General features: G+C 49.9%; 2 protein-coding genes across 3 annotated transcripts in view; both read left to right on the top strand.

Moving 5' to 3' along the window:
• Nucleotides 1-23,777, top strand: part of LOC137429473 (uncharacterized) — a 483,513-nt gene that overhangs the window by 167,342 nt on the left and 292,394 nt on the right. The gene's annotated exons all lie outside the window — the stretch shown is intronic.
• Nucleotides 19,636-23,777, top strand: part of LOC137429103 (uncharacterized) — a 66,001-nt gene continuing 61,859 nt past the window's right edge. Inside the window, exons 1-2 of one of the 2 annotated variants that reach the window (XM_078780697.1) lie at nucleotides 19,636-19,723; nucleotides 22,608-23,040. In XM_078780697.1, the coding sequence (XP_078636823.1) occupies nucleotides 22,620-23,040 (421 nt within the window). In that variant the 5' untranslated portion in view covers nucleotides 19,636-19,723; nucleotides 22,608-22,619. The other variant, XM_078780696.1, reaches the window with a different exon arrangement.

Raw genomic sequence — 23,777 nt, 5'->3', positions numbered from 1 at the left:
GATTCTCCATGCTCTGATGATTCCAAAAATGTATAGGTTTGCTAATCTCCCACAATTCTGAACGAAATTATATTTGTTAACATTGTGAATCTGACAAACCGTGTGTGTAGTTTTTGAGACAAAAGCAAATACCAATTGCGGGGAGCAACTCCCTTCCCCCCCCCCCCCCCCCCTCCGTAAACCCCAAAAGGGGCAAAAAATTTAATTCCGCGAACAAACCTTGGTATATCACGGGTGGTGATGGTTGTGGTCAAGTTTCATCGAAATTGTGTGTGTAGTTTCTGAGGGAAAAGCAAATGCCTATTTTGGGGGTCAAACCTGGACCCACTTTGACACCCGGTAAACCCCCTTAGATCCCGATTTTTTTTAATGCCCTGAACAAACTTTAGTCACAACACAACAAATATAATTGGTGCCAAATTTGGTGGCAATCCCATCAGCGGTTTCAGAGAAAAGTTTCAAGTGTTTATGGACTGCCGGACGACGCGCCATCCCATAAGCTCCCCTGAACTTCGTTGCAGGTGAGCGGAAAATGGACTGCAAAGGTGGCAGCCTTGTCCTGGTTCAAGAAGAGTAAGTCATTGTTAATGACAAGTAAGGGGATGGATTTCTCTCCACCTTTGCTTCCGTAAATGTTTTTGTCCTTCAGACGGAGCGGAGAGGCGTCCGGATTGTTCGATGTGCAGAAGGAACGTCAATAATCTGTCGTGGTTTAAATACCTGTTCGGCTTGGGCTCTTCTCCTTTTGAACTCGACAGAATCTTTGGGCTGCAGGGATTTCCTAACCCTTTTGAAGGCGGCCCTCCTGGCCAGGTAACTACAGGTAAGGTCTCCCGAAAGCCGGGAATTGCGACCACATTGCATTCCAATTCAACATGGCAGACAATTACCCTTTGTGAAACACCAAACCGAACAAACTCCCCGCATCCACCTCCGATCCCAAAGATCCGGAAATGAAGACCATTTCGACGTGTTCAAGTCCGCATGGGTGGAGCCCCTTTGTGTTTGAATCTCAACGTCTTTCGTCTCAGTTTGAACTCCCATCGATCACATGGAAGAAGCTTTAACTAAACCAACAGGAATGAGTTTGTGAATTTCCTCATTTGCAGCAGTTGTAGTTTTGGAAACTCTCGAGATTCCCCCGAGGAAGGACATTTTATCTTGGATCTTAACCTGTGGAATTTGTGTAGCTCTTTGATATACCGCACATGCCCGAAAGGTTGCGCTGTGATCCACCATTGCATTTACCACAGTGTAGTTTACCCCGAGGCATGGGCGGACTGGCCATAGGGCATTTGGGCAATGCCCGGTGGGCTGGGACCGCTGGGTAAAAAATGGGCCGCTGGGCTGGATTAAAGAACTGCTGAAAAAAAAAATTGTCACGGAAAACTTCTGCCTCCATCCCCGGGGATTCCCCGCTAAAAATCAAAAGGTCAAAAGGGCATTATAATTACTAGCAACGGTAGGTCCCAATGAAAAGGCAAAATATCAGAAATTGAAGGCTTTTTTAATTTTACACGATTTATATAAACATCCGTTAAATCATATCACACGCAAATCATCAAAATCTAAACAGTATCGTTAGAATTTCAATAAAATCCACATCACTGTGCTCCGAGACTGGTGTGCAGCTGTGCCACGATCTTGTTCACCAGATCTGTATTCCTCGGACTGCCTCCGAGACTGGTGTGCAGCTGTGCCACGATCTTGTTCACCAGATCTGTATACCTCGGACTGCCTCCGAGACTGCTGTGCAGCTGTGTCACGATCTTGTTCACCAGATCTGTATACCTGGGACTGCCTCCGAGACTGGTGTGCAGCTGTGTCACGTCCTTGTTCACCAGATCTGTATTCCTGGGACTGCCTCCGAGACTGGTGTGCAGCTGTGTTACGATCTTGTTCACCAGATCTGTATTCCTGGGACTGCCTCCAAGACTGGTGTGCAGCTGTGTCACGATCTTGTTCACCAGATCTGTATACCTGGGACTGCCTCCGAGACTGGTGTGCAGCTGTGTCACGTCCTTGTTCACCAGATCTGTATTCCTGGGACTGCCTCCGAGACTGGTGTGCAGCTGTGTTACGATCTTGTTCACCAGATCTGTATTCCTGGGACTGCCTCCAAGACTGGTGTGCAGCTGTGTTACGTCCTTGTTCACCAGATCTGTATTCCTCGGACTGCCTCCGAGACTGGTGTGCAGCTGTGTCACGATCTTGTTCACCAGATCTGTATTCCTGGGACTGCCTCCGAGACTGGTGTGCAGCTGTGTTACGATCTTGTTCACCAGATCTGTATTCCTGGGACTGCCTCCGAGACTGGTGTGCAGCTGTGTTACGATCTTGTTCACCAGATCTGTATTCCTGGGACTGCCTCCAAGACTGGTGTGCAGCTGTGTTACGATCTTGTTCACCAGATCTGTATTCCTGGGACTGCCTCCGAGACTGGTGTGCAGCTGTGTTACGTCCTTGTTCACCAGATCTGTATTCCTCGGACTGCCTCCGAGACTGGTGTGCAGCTGTGTCACGCCCTTGTTCACCAGATCTGTATTCCTCGGACTGCCTCCGAGACTGGTGTGCAGCTGTGTTACGTCCTTGTTCACCAGATCTGTAATTCTTGGACTGCCTCCGAGACTGGTGTGCAGCTGTGTCACGTCCTTATTCACCAGATCTGTATTCCTCGGACTGCCTCCGAGACTGGTGTGCAGCTTTGTCACGTCCTTGTTCATCAGATCTGCATTCCTCGGACTGCCTCCGAGACTGGTGTGCAGCTGTGTCACGTCCTTGTTCACCAGATCTGTAATTCTTGGACTGCCTCCGAGACTGGTGTGCAGCTGTGCCACGTCCTTGTTCACCAGATCTGTATTCCTCGGACTGCCTCCGAGACTGGTGTGCAGCTGTGTCACGTCCTTGTTCACCAGACCTGTAATTCTTGGACTGCCTCCGAGACTGGTGTGCAGTTGTGTTACGTCCTTGTTCACCAGATCTGTATTCCTGGGACTGCATCCGAGACTGGTGTGCAGCTGTGTCACGTCCTTGTTCACCAGATCTGTATTCCTCGGACTGCCTCTGAGACTGGTGTGCAGCTGTGTCACGTCCTTGTTCACCAGATCTGTATTCCTCGGACTGCCTCTGAGACTGGTGTGCAGCTGTGTCACGTCCATGTTCATCAGATCTGTATTCCTCGGACTGCCTCCGAGACTGGTGTGCAGCTGTCACGATCTTGTTCACCAGATCTGTATTCCTGGGACTGCCTCCGAGACTGGTGTGCAGCTGTGTCACGATCTTGTTCACCAGATCTGTATTCCCGGGACTGCCTCCGAGACTGGTGTGCAGCTGTGTCACGTCCTTGTTCACCAGATCTGTATTCCTGGGACTGCCTCCGAGACTGGTGTGCAGCTGTGTCACGTCCTTGTTCACCAGATCTGTATTCCTGGGACTGCCTCCGAGACTGGTGTGCAGCTGTGTCACGTCCTTGTTCACCAGATCTGTATTCCCGGGACTGCCTCCGAGACTGGTGTGCAGCTGTGTCACGTCCTTGTTCACCAGATCTATATTCCTGGGACTGCCTCCGAGACTGGTGTGCAGCTGTGTCACGATCTTGTTCACCAGATCTGTATTCCCGGGACTGCCTCCGAGACTGGTGTGCAGCTGTGTCACGTCCTTGTTCACCAGATCTGTATTCCTGGGACTGCCTCCGAGACTGGTGTGCAGCTGTGTCACGTCTTTGTTCACCAGATCTGTATTCCTCAGACTGCCTCCGAGACTGGTGTGCAGCTGTGTCACGTCCTTGTTCACCAGATCTGTAATTCTTGGACTGCCTCCGAGACTGGTGTGCAGCTGTGTCACGTCCTTGTTCACCAGATCTGTATTCCTCGGACTGCCTCCGAGACTGGTGTGCAGCTGTGTCACGCCCTTGTTCACCAGATCTGTATTCCTCGGACTGCCTCCGAGACTGGTGTGCAGCTGTGTCACGATCTTGTTCACCAGATCTGTATTCCTCGGACTGCCTCCGAGACTGGTGTGCAGCTGTGTCACGCCCTGTTCACCAGATCTGTATTCCTCGGACTGCCTCCGAGACTGGTGTGCAGCTGTGCCACGTCCTTGTTCATCATATCTGTATTCCTCGGACTGCCTCCGAGACTGGTGTGCAGCTGTGTCACGTCCTTGTTCATCAGATCTGTATTCCTCGGACTGCCTCCGAGACTGGGGTGCAGCTGTGTCACGGACCTGTTCCTGCCTCCGATTGTCCTCGTCTTGGCGAGCCTTCTTTCTTGCAACAGCTTCTTGGACGTTTTCGTTAATGAAGATTTCCGTTTGGGAGGCATTTTACCGGTTTATCTGAAACGGTACCCGCCCACAACCACGTACCAGAGAAAACAAATCGTTTGCGCAATGGGCTCTCCGATATTCAATGTGTTCACGGTTTGAATTACGTAACGTAACGTTTGTGACGAAGTTTGTGACTTTTGTGTTCACGGTGGTGTTTGATGTGACGGTGTGAACGTAATTTCGTAATGTTTTTCGTTTTTATTTTCGTAATCGTTTAATGAACCTTTAATGTTTAATGAACGTTTAATGTTTAATGAACATTTAATAAACGCAAGAATAATGTTTAATGATCATTAAATGAATGAATGAATGAATGATTGTATGAATAATGCCATGGCGTCGCGTTGGCAGCAGTGACAATATAAAAATGTTTGCCAAGAATTTCAAAGAGAGAAAAGGAACTTTTATCAGCAATGTCGTCTATCCTGAAGTTCTAAGCTGAAGAAGAGGTACAAAATCATTCCATTTTTTTTCCTAAAGAAAAGCGTACAGTTGAAACACGATGGAATAATATTTACCGATATGAACAGTGATGTTGTAGCGGCTGCCGCTGGGTTTTCACAATCGCCTTGCACCTATCAAGGACGCGGAGCGATCACCATGCCGGGCTCGTCCAGGACGCCCGGGCAGGCCCGCGCTCAACTTGCCAGGCCTCAGTCGGGACGCCCGGGCATGCCCGGGCATGCCCGGGCAGGCTCGCCCTCAACTTGCCAGGCCGCAGCCAGGACGCTGGGCCACGCCCCCTGGCGCCGGGCCTGGGCAAACCCCCTGGGGGAATAGATATATATTGCTGACCGATAAACGGGTTTTCAGAGTGCCTGAGTGTTTGATTTCATTAAAGCAACTCGGATGAATTCTAGCTTTTTGTCGCGTCCATTCTTCCGATCGACGTGGGAGCCCCAGCTCCTTCATTGGTGACCTATCGACATGGACACTGCAGTCGCCCTTAAACTGCCTACCTTCTGGGAGGCTCACGCGGCGGTTTGGTTCGCACAGGCGGAGTCCCTGTTCGCCCTGCGAGGCATCACGGCCGACGACACCCGCTTCCACCATGTGGTAGCTGCGCTCGGGTCGGCTACCGCGGCCCGCACCCTGAGCCTCCTCGAAAGCCCGCCAGCCGCTGACAAATACGGCGCGATTAAGAAGCTGCTCCTCGATGCTTTCGCCCTCCCATCGGCGGAACGCGCACGGCGCCTGCTCGAACTGCCTGAGCTCGGCGACACGCGCCCTTCCGAGCGAATGGACTACATGCTTTCACTGCTCGGCGAGCACTCTCCGGCATTCCTGTTCCGGGAGCTGTTCTTCCGTCAGCTGCCTAACCCGGTACGCCTCGCCCTGGCAAGCACGACGATCACAGATCCCCGGGCCCTTGCCAGAGAAGCCGACAAGATCTCCGCCGCAGGACAGCGCATCGCAGCGGCGACATGGGACCCACCGCCGTCCGACGCAACACCCATGGCGCCCGAGCACCCGGCACGGTCGACGGCCGAACTGCCGACGCAATTGGCGGCCACTCTACCGAGCCGACCACCTCCAGCACGACGACCGAGGCCTCCACCTGACCAAGCGTGGTGTTACTATCATGCCAGGTTCGGACAGAAGGCCCGAACATGCCGACCCCCGTGCACCTTCGGCAGGCCGGGAAACGGCCGGGCCGGCGTTCATTACCAGCCATGAGCGCCGGCCACACGGGCAACTTACTGTTCATCACGGATAAAGCGTCCGGACGGCGCTTCCTGTGCGACACCGGCGCCCAACTGAGCGTCATACCCGCCTCTGACCAGGACAGGCAATCCGCGGTTTGCGGCCCCTCCTTGGTTGCGGCCAACGGATCGACTATCCGCACCTTCGGCCCGCGCAACGTCACCCTCTGCTTCGGCGGCCAACGCTTTGCTTGGACGTTTGTAACCGCCAACGTGCCCATGGCTCTGCTAGGCGCCGACTTCCTCTGCGCACACGGACTGCTGGTGGACGTCCAACGGCGTCGTTTAATCAACGCTGAAACCTTCAGCTCCCTGGTATGCACATTGAGCAGCTCCGCGCCGACCGAGCTGGCATGCACCGTCCCGGCGGCGAACGAGTTTGCTCGCCTGCTCACGGAGTTCCCGGCCCTCACGCGGCCGACGTTTTTGGCCGTCGCAGTACGGCATGGGATCGAGCACCACATACCAACCACGGGCCCGCCGGTCTACGCCAGGGCCCGCCGCCTCGACCCAGCCAAGCTCGCCGTAGCGAAGGCCGAATTCGACGCGTTGGAGCACCTCGGTATCGTGCGGCGCTCCGATAGCGCGTGGGCCTCGCCACTGCACATCGTGCCAAAGCCGGGGGGTGGATGGCGCCCGTGTGGCGACTACCGCCGTCTCAATGACGCTACCACCCCCGACAGGTACCCGATCCCGCATATCCAAGACTTCTCCGCCCGTCTGGCGGGACGGGTCATTTTTTCGAAAATTGATCTCATACGGGGATATCACCAGGTACCTGTCAGGGCGGCCGACGTCCCTAAAACGGCAGTCATCACGCCGTTCGGCTTATTTGAATTCTTGCGGATGCCGTTTGGTCTCAAGAACGCGGCTCAGGCGTTCCAGCGCTTGATGGACGGCGTGCTGCGTGACCTGCCGTTCCTTTTCGTTTACCTGGACGACATCCTCGTCGCCAGCACGTCCCGGGCCGAGCACCTCCTCCACCTCCGAACACTGTTCGGGCGCCTCAGCGAGCACGGCCTCATCGTCAACCCGGCCAAATGCCACTTCGGCACGACGGCCGTTGATTTTTTGGGCCACCACATCACCAAGAACGGGGCCGTGCCGCTGCCAACCAAGGTCGAGGCCATCACCACGTTCCCGCGTCCCCGCACCATAAAGGCCCTGCAGGAATTCCTGGGAATGGTGAATTTTTATCACCGCTTCGTGCCCCGCGCGGCTCAACTCATGCGGCCCCTCTACGAAGCCCTCCGGGGCAAGCCGGCCAAGCACGACATCGCCTGGTCCGCAGCAATGGATGCGGCCTTCCAACGCTCAAAGCGGGCCCTCGCCGACGCAACACTGCTCGCTCACCCGGTGCTCAACGCTCCCATCGCCCTCACCACGGATGCCTCCGACTACGCGGTGGGCGCCGTACATGAGCAATGGGTGAACGGGGTTTGGCAGCCACTCGCTTTTTTCAGCCGGCAGCTCCGGCCGAACGAGCTCAAATACAGCACGTTTGACCAGGAGCTCCTCGGTCTACACCTGGCCGTCCGCCATTTCCGCCACCTCCTGGAGGGCCGACCTTTCACGGCGTTCGTCGACCACAAGCCGTTGGTTTACGCCATGGCCAAGGTCACGGAGCCATGGTCGGCCCGCCAACAGCGCCACCTCTCCGCCGTGTCGGAGTTTACCACGGACATCCGGCACGTCGCCGGCAAAAACAACGCCGTGGCCGACTGTCTTTCCCGGGCCAGCGCGAACGCGGTCCACCTGGGCGTGGATTTTGCGCTTATGGCGGCGGACCAAACCACCGACACCACGGTGCAAGCCCTCCGGGCGGCGGACACGGGCCTCCGCCTGGCCGACATCCCCTGCGCGGACACTGTCCTGCTCTGCGACGTCTCCCAAGGCCAGCCTCGCCCCATCGTGCCCGTCACCTGGCAACGCCGCATCTTCGCCTCCCTCCACGGCCTTTCCCACCCGGGCCGGAAAGCTTCCCAGAAGCTGGTGTCGGCGCGTTTCGTCTGGCACGGCCTTCGTCGGGACGTCCGCGATTGGACCAGCACCTGCACGGCCTGCCAACGGGCCAAGGTCCACCGACACACCCAGGCCCCGCTGGCACCTTTCACCGTGCCCGAACGACGTTTCGACCACGTCAACGTGGATCTGGTGGGCCCCCTCCCCCCGTCACGGGGGTTCACACACCTGCTCACCATGGTGGACAGGACCACCAGGTGGCCGGAGGCCGTTCCCCTCGTCTCCACCACCACCGCCGACGTGGCGCAGGCTTTCATCGCCACCTGGGTCGCCCGCTTCGGCGCACCGGCGGACATCTCGTCAGACCGCGGACCACAGTTCACCTCCGAGCTGTGGGGCGCGGTCGCCCGCAACCTGGGGGTCAAGCTCCACCGTACTACGGCCTACCACCCCCAAGCAAACGGGTTGTGCGAGCGATTCCACCGCTCCATGAAGGCCGCGCTCATGGCCGGCCTTCAAGACGGCGGTTGGGCCGACCGGCTGCCGTGGGTCCTTTTGGGCCTTCGCACGGCCCCCAAGGAGGACCTCCAGGCATCCACCGCCGAGCTTGTCTATGGCCAGGTGCTACGCGTCCCGGGCGAATTCGTGCCCGACGCTACCAGTCCCTGGTCCGCAGCTCACCAGCGCTCGGACCTCCAGGAGGCCGCCCGACGGTTTGCCCCCGTGCCAACATCCCACCACGGTGACCCCCAGTCCCACGTTCCCCCAGCACTCCGCACAGCGGAGTATGTTTTTGTGCGTCACGACGCACATCGGTGGCCACTCCAGCCGCCGTACGACGGGCCCTTCCGGGTGCTGCGACGGGACGACAAGTCGTTCGTCATCGACATCGGCGGCAGGCCGGACCGGATTGCAGTGGACCGCCTCAAGCCGGCGCACGTGGACGTCGACCACCCACCACGGGTGGCCCTTCCGCCGCGGCGAGGCCGCCCCCCGTCCACGGTGCCCCCCACTCGACCGCCCACCACCTCACCGGACCCCCTCCCACGACCCGCCAGGGGTCGCTTCGGCCGGGTCATCAGGACCCCCCTCAAATTGACCCTGCCGGTGCAAGTCGATTCTGGGGGGACGTGTGTAGCGGCTGCCGCTGGGTTTTCACAATCGCCTTGCACCTATCAAGGACGCGGAGCGATCACCATGCCGGGCTCGTCCAGGACGCCCGGGCAGGCCCGCGCTCAACTTGCCAGGCCTCGGTCGGGACGCCCGGGCAGGCTCGCCCTCAACTTGCCAGGCCGCAGCCAGGACGCTGGGCCACGCCCCCTGGCGCCGGGCCTGGGCAAACCCCCTGGGGGAATAGATATATATTGCTGACCGATAAACGGGTTTTCAGAGTGCCTGAGTGTTTGATTTCATTAAAGCAACTCGGATGAATTCTAGCTTTTTGTCGCGTCCATTCTTCCGATCGACGTGGGAGCCCCAGCTCCTTCAATGTGGTTTTTAAAATTGAAATTGTAAAAATACTGTTTAGATTTTGATGATTTGCGTGTGATATTTAAGGGATGGATGTTAAAATAAATCGCGTCCCCCAATTGAAGCCCTGCCCTTAGGGCGGGTACCGTTGCTCTTAAGTCTTAATATATAATGGCGATACTGAAGCGTGGTGCTACGCGCGCTTGCTTGCACAACAAGAAGGAAGCGGACAACGCGGTGAGTTTGAGTCTTTATTAAAAGAGCTCACTGTAGCACTGGCGCGCTCCGGGCTGCGCGCCCGGTGTATATCCTGAGGCCACGCCTACCCCTCGGGCGTGGCCGCCGCCTACTTGGTGCGCGGAATGATGTCACCACGCCAGTGGGCTTTCGTGTCCGCCACAATACAACAATTTTTACCGCTTTGCTTTGAAGAACGGGAATGAAGGGGGAGGAGCGTGTTAATATGTCTGGTTGAAGGTTTTGGGCTGTGAGGGGGTTTGAAGCCAGATTTTAATATTACAGCCGCCATGTTGGTGCTCGTCATCACTGTGATGCGAAGCGAAAGATGCCTCAGAGCTGTTACATTCACAATCGCTATGTCGTATGTACTCCCGAAACGTGTTTCCTTCATTGTAAAAACTACCAAGTCAACAGTTAAAAGGATTTTGAGCCGACAGGCCTAGTAAGTTTAGATAGGTCTACTGACTACTAATCTAGTATTGATAACAATGTCGCGAACTGACTTACGATGCTAAATTGGACACTATTGTGTAAATTGGTCCAACCGAATAGTGGACACTATTGTGAGCAGCATTGAGCAGCGGTTTGACAGATCAGCAACATCAACATTGTATGCTGATCTCTCACTTCTTCACCCAAGGAACTTTGATCAAGTGCCATCGGGAGCTCTGGAAGAGCTGCATAAACATTTGCTGAGATTTGATGATGGTGTCACTGTGGAACAAATACGAAAAGAACTGCGAAGCCTTGGAGAACAATGGTCACAACTGAAACAATCAGTAGCAGATGCTTATACAGTGCAGGAGGACAGTGAGTCTGAACAGGACAGGAAGACTCTGCCAAGTACATGTAAGTCATGTAAAGCCTGTCCTCTCTGCTGCTACAAGGTGCTCCTCAAGTTGAACCTCTTGACTGATGCCTACAAGAGCATTGGGCTTGCCTACAAGCTGCTGCTAACGCTGCCTGTGTCACAAGTGGCATGTGAACGGTCTTTCTCTGTTTGAAGAGAATCAAAAGCCGTCTGCGAAGTACAATGACACAAGAACAACTTGAGGCGTTCATGTTGTCTGTGGAAAAAGGGATCCTGGCCAAACTTGAAACTAAGGATATCATTGATGGTGTGGCTGCCAGAAGCAGCGAACTGCGCAGGCACCTACTCTCTCAGACATGACATGTGCTCGTGTTACTGAAAATAAATGTAATTTTTAGTGGATTTTATTTAGTTTTTTTTTCTTTTCAAGCATTTCGTCTATTTTCTCAGATAAGCAACATATAAATGAATAATGGGCCGACCTAGGTGAAGGATGCCCGGGCCGGTTTTAAGACCCAGTCCGCTACTGCCCCGAGGAGCAGGGGCAGTCTGACCGATCTTCTGGTCCTTGTAGCATCTTAAGGGAGACGGAATGTAAACACGCTCTGTGAAGGTCGAATATCCCAAAAAGATTTTCTACGGGATGGAAGAGGTAAAGGACAGAAGCACCGAAGTGGTGTAAACCTCAACCCCATCCCTGAACGTGGTGAGACCCCGAACATGGACAACTGCACTGTCCGCTAAGTGTCACTTAATTTCATCAATTTCCATGGACGGATCCACCCCATGGATTACTCCGGGGCTCAACCTCATCTACCCCATGGATTACTCCGGGGCTCAACCTCATCCACCGCATGGATTACACCGGGGCTCAACCTCATCTACCCCATGGATTACTCCGGGGCTCAACCTCATCTACCCCATGGATTACTCCGGGGCTCAACCTCATCCACCGCATGGATTACTCCGGGGCTCAACCTCATCTACCCCATGGATTACTCCGGGGCTCAACCTCATCCACCGCATGGATTACTCCAGGGCTCAACCTCATCTACCGCATGGATTACTCCGGGGCTCAACCATATCCACTCCATGGATTACTCCGGGGCTCAACCTCATCCACCGCATGGATTACTCCGGGGCTCAACCTCATCTACCCCATGGATTACTCCGGGGCTCAACCTCATCCACCGCATGGATTACTCCGGGGCTCAACCTCATCTACCCCATGGATTACTCCGGGGCTCAACCTCATCCACCGCATGGATTACTCCGGGGCTCAACCTCATCTACCCCATGGATTACTCCGGGGCTCAACCTCATCCATCGCATGGATTACTCCAGGGCTCAACCTCATCTGCCCCATGGATTACTCCGGAGCTCTCCCTCATCCACTGCATGAATTACTCCGGGGCTCTCCCTCATCTACCCCATGGATTACTCCGGGGCTCTCCCTCATCTGCCCCATGGATTACTCCGGGGCTCTCCATCGTCGACCTCGGAAATTGACATGAAACCCGAACCTCATCAAAGTGCGACCCTTAGTGCAGGCCCATATGTCATAACAATATTGTTTGTGTTTTTTGTTTGTTAAAATTGATTTAGCAATGGATTCTGCTTCAGAATATTATAGAGATGTAAAAAAAATAGGGTTCCATTTTTTCTTTTACGTCTAATAGGTAGTAATTCGAAGAAATCCAAGATGGCCGCCATAAAATTTGGAAAATACACTTTTGTGCATATCTTTGTATCTAGATATCATATAAACATGAATAATATGTCCTTTTATATGTTTTCAGACCCAAGGAAGCCATTTCTGCCATTGTTTTTACAGAAAAATGCAAGGAAAATAAAATAGTGGACATATACCAGCCAAAGTGGGGTCGGCCGGCATGAAATCGGTTAATTAAGTTTCCACCATCTAGTTAAGGTCTGGTTTTGACTGTGTTGACGAAATGTGAATCTGAATAGTAGTATCTATCTTTGCAGGACCGACGACAGTTCAAGAGTGTCTAGAAAATTACACCTACCTTCAAGATGAGTGACTCACCACCCAGGAAGATTGAGAAGTCAGTAGATTTCGGACTTTGTTTTGTATGCCAAATGGCCATAGGGCAAACAGACTATACAACCTTTGTAACGAAACCAAAACTCTCCTCTGTCGAGAAACTGATGGCAGGTGCTGAGGAACAGTACACGTATGGTGAAACAAAGTTTGCATCATTGAATAGACGTTTGCAATATTCCTCTGCTGAAGAATTGCTCGCAAAAGGTCTCCGCTACCATAAAGCTTGTTACAAAGATGTTACCAATAAGATGCACATTGATCGAGCAAAGGCTAGGTTTGAGAAAGGAACAACATCAGGCAGTGCCGCAGAAATCCGACTGAAAAAGAGAGGACGACCAAGTTCTAGTGATCTAGGGGAAAGCACGTCAACATCCAGAAGGTGTTCCCGAGAACAGACATTTGACGCGCTCAGATGTGTCATATGCCAGGAAGACAGAGGAAGTGAACTACACAATGTGTCAACAAAGAACATGGGACTCCAGATCAGAAACATTGGCCAAGAAACAAGTAATGACAATCTGAAAGTGAGACTGAACAGTGTCATAAGTTCGCCTGACCCATTGCAAGCAATGGCTGAGGACATGAAATATCATTTACCATGTGTAGTTAAGGCCAAACGTGCTATAGTTAAGACGGAAAAACAAACAGAAACAACCAATGTTAACTTTGGTCAGGTGTTATCAGACCTTGAACTCATTGAAATTGTTGAAACTGCGTTGAATGATACTACTGAAAATGCTGTGCTGAATATGAATGAAATTCATGTAACCTATGTCAATTTACTTAAGGAGCACGACTTTCCGGTCTCAGACAACCATAGTTATAAGCCATACCTGAAACAATTGATCCTAGACAACATTGCCGATGTTCATTTCAGCCGGCCCTCAAACAAAACAAAGCCAGAGCAGATTCTTTCCACAAAGCTCAAAGACCACATGATATCAAGCACAATTACAGCAGACAGCATCAAAGACGATTTTAAAGTACTTTTGCGAGCTGCGAAAATATTGAGGAAAGACATCGCATCTTCCCCAGCATGTAAATTTAATGGAACCTTTGCTGATTACAAGCCACCCCCGATGCTCAACATCTTCTGCAAGCATGCAGTCATGGGAACAAGGAAAGTAGGAAATAGCAACAGGGAGGACTCCATTGGTGTGAGTGCATCATTGTTGGCGCAGCACTTTGTCGGTGCTTATAAATCTGACCGACAGGTATCGTACGAACCAAGAAGCGAGGATGGATCATTCAAACAACGATTTGAAACTCCATTGAGTGTGGGCTTAGCTCTCGACATACACAAAAACACACGATCCAAGGCGCTTGTAGAGAAACTTGCACATCTGGACCTCGCCATCTCCTACAAAAAGGTCATGGAGATTGAGACCAGCATTGCCAACTCCGTACTGAAGCAAATGGAGTCCACCGGAGGCATCTGTCTACCACCATGGTTGGTTCAGGACACGTTCGTCTGGTTTGCCATGGACAACATCGATTTTCTAGAGTCAACTCCTTGCGGGATGAATACCCTTCATGGTACAGCAATTGCGATCTACCAGCCTGTATCACCGGAGAAATCACCCATGATACCACCAATTGAACTTGACCGGTCATCAAAAGCTCAAACGATACATGATGCAGTTGGCTGTAAAACGTTGACCTGCAAGAAGCCAGCACCCGAGAAGAGAAAGAGCGACTGCAAGCTGCTCACATCAAAACCCGAGACAGACAAGAACAAGAAAACCGATATGACCTGGATGATTGGATGCCTGAACTTCGAGGAAGAAAGAGAAGTTGACGTCAAACTCACAGCTCCGGGGACGTGGGGAGCCTTCAATTCCTTGCTATCTTCGTCCAGTGAGAAGACCAATGTTGCTCTCGTTCCTCCGTTGATAAGGTCGCCTCCTACAGACTATGATACACTGTACACGGGTCTGATGAGAGCTCACAACATCACAACTCGTGTTATGGGGAGTGAGGCAATCACAGTCATGACTCTCGATTTGCAGCTATACGACCTGGCGATGAAGCTGTGGGTGGAACGCGAGGACATCAGGAAGCAATTCCTCTTCCGACCTGGTGAGCTACATGTTGTGTTTTGGGCCTTAGCTGCATTAGGAAAATACGTGGAAGGGAGTGGAATTGATCAGGCATGGGTCGAGGCTGGACTTTTCTCGCCAACCACAGTGAGCCAAATACTAAATGGGAGGCACTTGTATCGAGCTCTGGAGGCACACATGGTAACACTGATCGCTTTGTACAACCTGTACTTCCAGAGATTCCTGGCAATGGAACCTGAAGAAAGGGCCTATCTGAACGAGTCATCTGTTCGTCTGGGAGAGGCATATCAGAGAGACATCAGCGGGAGCATGGAGCCAGAGAAGAATCTATGCGACATTCTCAAAAAAACATTGGCCATGATGGAGTCCAGAGATATGACCAAAAAACTGGAACAATTTGAGGTCAGCACAAACAAGATACAGCGCTTCATCCTGAACTACATGAAACAGTTTGAGACTATCCTTCTGTTCATTAGAAGTACAAGACAACGTGATCTGCTGCTGCATATGGAGAGCATCGAGTCTCTCACGAAGTACTTCTTCGCTCACGATCATCTAAACTATGCTCGGTTGCTCCCTCTCTACATTTCAACAATGCAGGAGACTGAAAAGCAGCACCCAGAACTGTGGAGGGAATTCATGAAAGGGAACTTCTGTGTGACAAAAGGATTGGCAGGCTTCACATCAATAGCCCCAGACCATGGCATTGAGCAAGAAAACCGTACACTGAAGGTGATTGGAGGAATCGTAGGGATAACTCAAAATGAGAAGGCGCTTGACAAGTTCTTCCTCATTGCACCTGAGCTGTCAAAGTCACTGCACGAGTTTGCGGAGGGATATGGTCTTGGTGAAAACCAGAGCAGAAAACAACACCACGAAATCACGGGGGGAAAGCTTTCCCGGGTGATGAGCCATGCCTCCAAGCTTTCTAGGGTGTTCCGTGAACATGGCGATCCATTTATGGAAGAGGAAGTAGACGAGGTCTACAACCTGCTCAGCAAAGAAGTCATGAATGAAAAAGTGTCCAGCGACATCTTAGAGCGCGACGAGATCGGACAACAGATGTTCCAGCAATTTGCCACAGATCGTTTAGCTGAGGGAAAACTTTCTGTGTGGGACAAAATGACGAAAAGAAAACTTCGAACATTCAAGAGTTCGAATGCCACAACAGAAGTGAGATCGGGCGACAAGCTGATCAAAGTCAAAGAAGAGCGAGGATTGTTGCAGAGGTTCATCGTTATCTCACGGAGCCGACCAGAGCTCGACCTGAAAGAATGTATTGGCACCTATGAATTTGGCATCGTTCCACGTTCTTTATTTGCATCTGATGGATCCCTCTTGTTGGCATATGACAAGGCAAAAATCCTTCGTCAACTTGAGCATCTGGCTGAGCCTGAAGAGCAGGATGTACATGATCCACCAGGAGAACCTATTTCGACAGAAATCAATGAGCATCAAGACGCGGGAATTGCCGCTTTGAATGATGCAGCAGCACACGCTGGGGAAGAAACTAATGACCCATCAACTGACTATGAAATCTCAAGCCAAAATTTGCAGGAACCCTCTCAGATCAGCCAAAACCCAGACACAACCACAAGATCAGGAGTGATCAATGAAAACGAGACTACTTCTCGCCATAGAGTGATAATCATTGATGGCATGGCTCTTGTTAACGGGATCTCCAAAACAGAACAAATGATTACATGCAGTGACTTTGCTCAATCGTTCATTGAACGCCTCGAAAATATTGCCGTGCATTATGATGACGTGAGGTTGGTATTCGACCGATACATCGATAACTCACTGAAAGACAAAATGCGCCTAAAGAGGACAAAGGGGAAATCAACATACTATCACGTCAGGGATAGTACATTGATCCAGAAGATTTCACTCAAAGATTTCCTTTCCAATGTGAAGACCAAGGCAGAGCTTACAGAGTACTTGGCTGTGAAGTGTCTATCTTACAGCAAGGCTCATCCAAACAAGTTGAAGAAGTTCATGGTGACATCAGGAACTAAGACCACGGGCAACACTGAAGTTCCAGACAGTCTACTCACGCACAGCCAAGAAGAGGCCGATACACTCTTAATTCTGCATGCTCTCACAGTCGACAAAGATGCAGAAGTTATCATTGATTCGCCAGATACCGATATCTTCCTCCTACTGATTCAGAGATTTCACGATCTACCACCTGCTACGAGGTTTCTCACTGGGAAGGGAAAGTTGAGGAGGAGCATTGCAGTCCAACCTATTCATGGCATGCTAGGAGAGAAACGTGCGTCTGCAATACTTGGATTCCACGCATTCACGGGAAGTGACATGTCTGGAAGGTTCGCTGGCAGGAGCAAGGACTGGTGCTTTAAGGTCTTCATGACATGTGACAACAAGATATGGGAGGCTCTGGAGTCTTTGGGACAAACTGATCCGTCACCAGAAGTGTGTTCCCAGCTGGAACGCTTCGTCTGTCTGCTGTACAAGTCTAAAGTTCACACGAAAGTAAACGAGCTTCGCTGGTTCTTATTCTCCAACCGTGCTGCTGAGGGAGAGAGTCTTCCACCTACCACTGGTTCGCTAAAGTTACACGTTCAGCGAGCACATTATATCGCAATGATATGGAGAAAGGCAGCAGAAAGCCATCCGTCCCTTCCATCACCTGTCGAGTATGGTTGGCAGTTACTTTCGGATGATGGGGTTTATGCCCCAAGTCGATGCCTGAATCCTCCAGCCCCAGAAGCAATAATGAATCTCGTGAACTGTGGGTGCAAGAAAGGGTGTATGGGAAGATGTAGCTGTCGCAATAACAATATTCCTTGTACTGAAGTTTGTGGGTGTGTGGGTTACAGTTGTAACAACAAAGCAAACATCAATGAACCGCGTGTGATAGATATGGATGAGGATGAATGAGGCATTCGTTTATGTGATCGTTTATGTTCATTCATCGTTTATGTTTAGGTGTGTGTGTATGTGTGTGCGTGTGTGTGTGTGTGTGTGCGTGTGCGTGTGTGTGTATTCAAAATAAATGTTATCAGTGAAGATTGTTTATTGAATCGATTCTAATTGGGAAATTATACGATCCGATTTCACGACGGCCGTCTCCATTTTGGCTGGTATATTGCCCACTATTTTAATTTCCTTGCATTTTTCTGTAAAAACAATGGCAGATATGGCTTCCTTGGGTCTGAAAACATATAAAAGGACATATTATTCATGTTTATATGATATCTAGATACAAAGATATGCACAAAAGTGTATTTTCCAAATTTTATGGCGGCCATCTTGGATTTCTTCGAATTACTACCTATTAGACGTAAAAGAAAAAATGGAACCCTATTTTTTTTACATCTCTATAATATTCTGAAGCAGAATCCATTGCTAAATCAATTTTAACAAACAAAAAACACGAAATTACTAATCGCCCTAGACTACCTCTCAACATCTCGTCTCGTCCAACTAATAGGAAAAGCTGATGAAGTGATGAACACACCGCAGCACTTGGATCGGGATCTGCGAATTTTAAAATAGATTCTTCATTATTGAGAGATCGGACAAAAACCGATATGAAGCACGAAATCTGAAAAACTTGTGGACGGATCATAACAAATCAGAAATTGTTCACCTGGTGCAGGTGTGCTCTCCACCGAGTGGTCCAATCGTTGAGCAATGTTTCGCTTTTCATCGCTGCTCGGGTACTTTGGTTGAATCAGCAATTTCGGGACATGAGTTTTGATTTAAAATCTGCATCGTTCCGCAGAACTCACGGGTTAATCCATTTACTCAGGAACCTTCTTTTGTTATTGCACAATGTTATTATATATAATGGAGCAAACGTGTGTGGTGATGTTTGTGTGTAGATTTGTGAACGAATTGTCTTCTTCTTCAAATAATATTAACACCCAAAACACAGTCCGTGAACTCTTAATCAAAATAATGTATTACGTACCTTATTGCATACCTTAATCATGTATTACTATTGCAATATACCTTTTGACCCTTTTGACTGCTGAGACCCCTCAAACCTCTGACGACCTTTTAAGTCCCCCAAGACCCTTAATACCCCTGAAGACACAAAATACCCTTAACAACTGCAAAAACCCAAAATACAACGAAGACCCTGAATACCCAAAATACCATGAAGGACCCAAAATACCCTGAAGACCCAAAATACCCCGAAGATCGAAAAGACCCAAAACACCCCGAAGACCCAAAATACCCTTAAAAGCCCAGAGGATCCAAAAGATCCTGAAGACCCAGATGGCCCTGAAGACCCAAAAGACCCTGAATACCCAAAACACCCTGACGACCCAAAATACTCTGAAGACCCAAAACACCCTGAAGACCAAAACCACCCTCAAGGCCCAAAACACCCTTAACGATCCTGAAGACCCAAAACACCCTTAAATAACCAAAATACCCCAAAGACCCAAAGTAACCAAAAGACCCTTTAGCCCCATAAAGCCCCTGAAGACCCAAATGGCCATGAAGACCTAAAAGCCCTGAAAGACACAAAACACTGTGAAGACCCAAAAGACACTGAAGACCCTTAAAGGCCCAAAATACCAAAAGACCCCGAAGACCCAAAATACCACAAATACCAAAAAGACCATCAAAACCCAGAAGACCCAAATACCCCCAAAAGACCCCCGAGTCCCTGCTGTCTGCTGTTGCACTTGTGTGCTTCCCACTCTCCATTATCGGTCTCGCGTTATCTCTCACGTCTCATGATCTCGGGTTGCATTGATTGCATGACGTCATTGAATTTGGGGGGTCAGGGGCACGTGACCATTATGCACTTTTGTTAATCCGCCATTGCGGACAGAGCAGCGCACGTGGTTTCACTCCTCACCCGGAAGCCGTCTCTGCTTCTTCTCCTTTATCTTCTCTTTTATTTTCAAACTGCAATGTGGCGACGGCACACAAATTGCTGACGTTAATAACAATCTTCTTACAAAGGCGAAGAAAAACTATGTGCATAAACGAAGTATTCAATAACGAAGAAGAACTTCCGGGTGAACTTTGTAGACCTCGGGGCTCGGACTGCAACTGACGAAGGTTCATGTGATTGGGTCGGGTCTGAGGTGAGGAGGTTTGTGAGGAGATTCTCATTTAGTTATTAAAACGAAGAAATATCTGTAAAACGTTCATTTAAATTTCATATAATTCCCTGTTCGTTGATGACGGAATGAAGGTAAGTTAAACGAGTTTTTAGTTGCGACGAGCAGCTCGATGATGAGAGGACCACGACGCACGTTGTTGGTGTGCCTTTTTGAACAGCGCATGCGCATACAGTCGGACGTGTGTTGGTACGAGGTAAGAACACCGCGGACGAAAATCTTCAATTCGTTGACTGTTGAGGAAGCGTGCAGTGGTGTATGACCATGCGTCCCGGCCCTTCGGTTTGCATGTGTTTGAATGACCATGTGCTTCAGCCTTGGGGTTGAGGTGCATGTGTAATGTTAATAGTTATTGGGACAGCCTTGATAGACGTTGTGGCTTGGCCATGGGGTCAAGGTGCACGTCCAAGGCTGTTCAAATGTTTGATTTTTTTTACCTTTTTTCATCGTAAAAAAGGCAGGCCTTGGTGCTGGCCCCATAAGCACTAAAATCGCGATTTGTTTGAAGAAACCAGAATAAATTTAGGAACAAAGACAACATGAAACAAAGGACAAGTCCAGAACTGAAAGACAAAAAGACGCTTGTGCACGCGTATAATTTAATGCCTGGTCGAATTTGGGAGCGCATGTTGCAACGGATATCCTCATGATTCTACATGTCGCAGGTGGTGACCACACTGGTCATTTTTCTCTTGTTATTAAATGTATGTTCAGGTGTTCGATTGTTCATTTAATGAGGTTTTTCACTCGTTTTGTTTCATTCACAACATTGTTTTATACACCTCATCACGATATTTCCCACAATGATGGTTAAACCTCTTCTTTCCTTTTAATTCCAAAGCATCCAGAAACTTTTTATAATGAACTTGTTTTATCCAATGTGCACCTGACGCTAGGCCAAGGCTTCACTTTGGCGTGCTCACGAGGCTGGACCGTCGAAATAAACGAAGAAAAAGTCAAAGTTATAAACCCCAACCCTCAACCTCCACCTCCCCACCGTCGTATTGACCCTTCCAATGAGCGCAGATTTTTGATTGCGTCAATACACCTTAAAATACACACACACGCATGGACAGTGGACGCACGCATAGACGCACGCATAGACACACGCATACACACACGCATGGACACACGCATGGACGCACGCAAAGACGCACGCATAGACGCACGCATAGACGCACGCATACACACACGCATACACACGCATAGGCACGCACACACACACACACACACACACAGACACACACACACACACAGACACACACACACATATAGACACACACATATAGACACACCCATGCACACACACATAGACACACACACATAGACGCACACACATAGACACACACACACATAGACACACACACACATAGACACACACACACATAGACACACACACACATAGACACACACACACATAGACACACACACACATAGACACACACACACATAGACACATACACACATAGACACATACACGCATAGACACATACACATATAGACACACACACAAAGACACACACGTAGACACACACACACGTAGACACACACACGTAGACACACACACACAGACACACACAGACACACACACAGACACACACATAGACACACACATAGACACACACAGACACACACACACACATAGACACACACACATAGACACACGCACATAGACACACGCACACACAAAGACACACACACAGACACACACACATAGATACACACACAAAGACACACACACAAATACGCACACACACACACACAAAGACGCACACACACAAAGACGCACACACAAAGACACACACACACAAAGACACACACACATAGACACATAGACACACACACACACACATACACATACACATGCACATACACATGCACATAGAAATACACATGCACATAGACATGCACATATACACATACACATGCACATGCACATAGACATGCACATACACATACAATGATACTGCACACCTGTCTGTGTCTCTGCCGCGCCGGTCTGTGTCTCTGCCGCGCCGGTCTGTGTCTCTGCCGCGCCGGTCTGTGTCTCTGCCGCGCCGGTCTGTGTCTGTGTCTGTCTCTGCCGCACCGGTCTGTGTCCCTGCCGCGCCGGTCTGTGTCTGTCTCTGTCGCGCGGGTCTGTCTGTCTGCCATGCCTGTCTGTCTGTGTATCTGTATCTGTGTTTGTTTCTGCCATGCCGATCTGTGTCTGCCTCTGACGAGCACCAAGTGTACAACACTCTGCCGTCTATGTGTACATCTCCCATCCAAGCACAAACCTCGTTTCTGAGATGACAGGATTATGCGTGTTGAACCTGAAAACTTTAACCTCCCGTAAAGTGGAGACTCCTTGGTACATGTGTGTGAGACAATTGCAGTGAGAGGAAAATATAAAACAGGTTTAATTTGTCCGTGTGTATTAAAGAAGAGGAACAACTCTGACCCTGAACGCGACGTGATGCTGATATCGTGCACGTAAATTACACCAACACATCAACTTCAAACTAGGAGAGCATCCATGTGGTACTCAGGTCTTTAAAGACAGATTTTTAGTCGCAAATACCTGTAATTAGAGTGGCCGATCCAGCTAACGCCCTTATTCTGGGCTCTTCGGGATAATATTCTGCCAAATCATTGATTTGTGACGATGCTTCACAGCTCAGAGGCGGATGTGGCTTTCTCTTACACAGACTGTCGGTATAAATGTGCTGATCAAGCTGGTTAAGTTTACCGTTTAGCCATGTTCGTGATCAAATAATTGGATAAGATGATAACTCACAACACATTCCAAACTGAGTCAAGAAAATAACATGTGTAACTTTTCTGTGATTAACATAAGCATTGTTTCCCTGGCAGGTCATCGGTGAAATGGAGAGCTTCTTGGAATGGCTCCAATCAAAAGGCCTGAGAGCAGAAACAGCCCAAGCAGTGATCGAAGAGCTCGGAATTGATAATCAGAAGGTTATTCGAGCTTGTACCGAGTCGGATCCATTGCGGGACGAGCTCCTCGCTCTCTCCAAAGATAAATTACAATTTGCAATGTATGCTGACTTCTGGAAATTTATGAATTCTTTTTCGAAGTCTCAAGATGTCAAGATTGCAGGTTCCTCTCTTTTGGGAAGTATTTTCGTCAACTTGGAGAATGTGATTCGGGAACTTTCCAGTTTCTGTGAAAAGATTTTCGAATCCCAAAATGTGCATCTGGAAAATCTTCCTGCTTTCTCTGGGATCGAGTTCAGTGACGTCTCCAGCCTCTGCTCTCAGGATGATGGATTCAGACCCGCGTCGGGTACGTGACTTTTTAAAAACAACATTGCATGTCAACAAATATCTTGATCTTCTGCCATTGTTTTTTAAAATGTTCTTTTAACTTGTGTCATCTCTTTTGATGCAGTTTTGTGTTGTCTAATATGAATGGATTTTGATGTATGGTACAAGGTCAATTTTTAGCTCACCTGGAACATATTTCTGGGGAGCTTATGGGATGGCGCGCCGCGTCGTCAGTCCATCCTTAAACACTTGCAACTTCTTCTCTGAAACTGCTGATGGACCAAACTTGGGGTCACAACCTTGGGTGGGGGGTGGGGGGGGGGGTCTATCGCGGGTCAAAGTGGGTCGAATTTGTGGGTCAAACACGAACGATTTTGAAGACACTTGACCACAGCCTTCATCACCCATGATGTATCAAACTTTGCAGACGGCATTAAAAACATCGAGGTCTGATGAGGTCAGCGGGGTGGGGGGTTGGGGGTTGTTTCATAAAAGTTATGATCTCCAAAAATGGTTATATCCTCTCTTATCCGAAACACGTTTAACGGGTGCATATAACTTATCTGCATGCAGGAAGTAGTTTGTTACCTCTCTTTATCCATGCAGGTTTATCCTTGTCATTGCACGCTTTTTGAAACGTGTGAAGACGCTTCATCACAGCCGTGTTGTAATCGGCCCTGTCTGTCCTTCCGTCTGTGAGTCATGCTGTCAATTCCTGAACGGTTGTGTTAGAATTCACAAACTTGGTTGTTGTGA

The sequence above is a fragment of the Myxine glutinosa genome, chromosome 6 (assembly GCF_964187855.1).
Source record: "Myxine glutinosa chromosome 6, kmMyxGlut1.1, whole genome shotgun sequence".
NCBI classification, from domain to species: domain Eukaryota; kingdom Metazoa; phylum Chordata; class Myxini; order Myxiniformes; family Myxinidae; genus Myxine; species Myxine glutinosa.
Note: the sequence above shows the minus strand (reverse complement) of the source record. Positions and strands in the feature narration are given on the sequence as shown.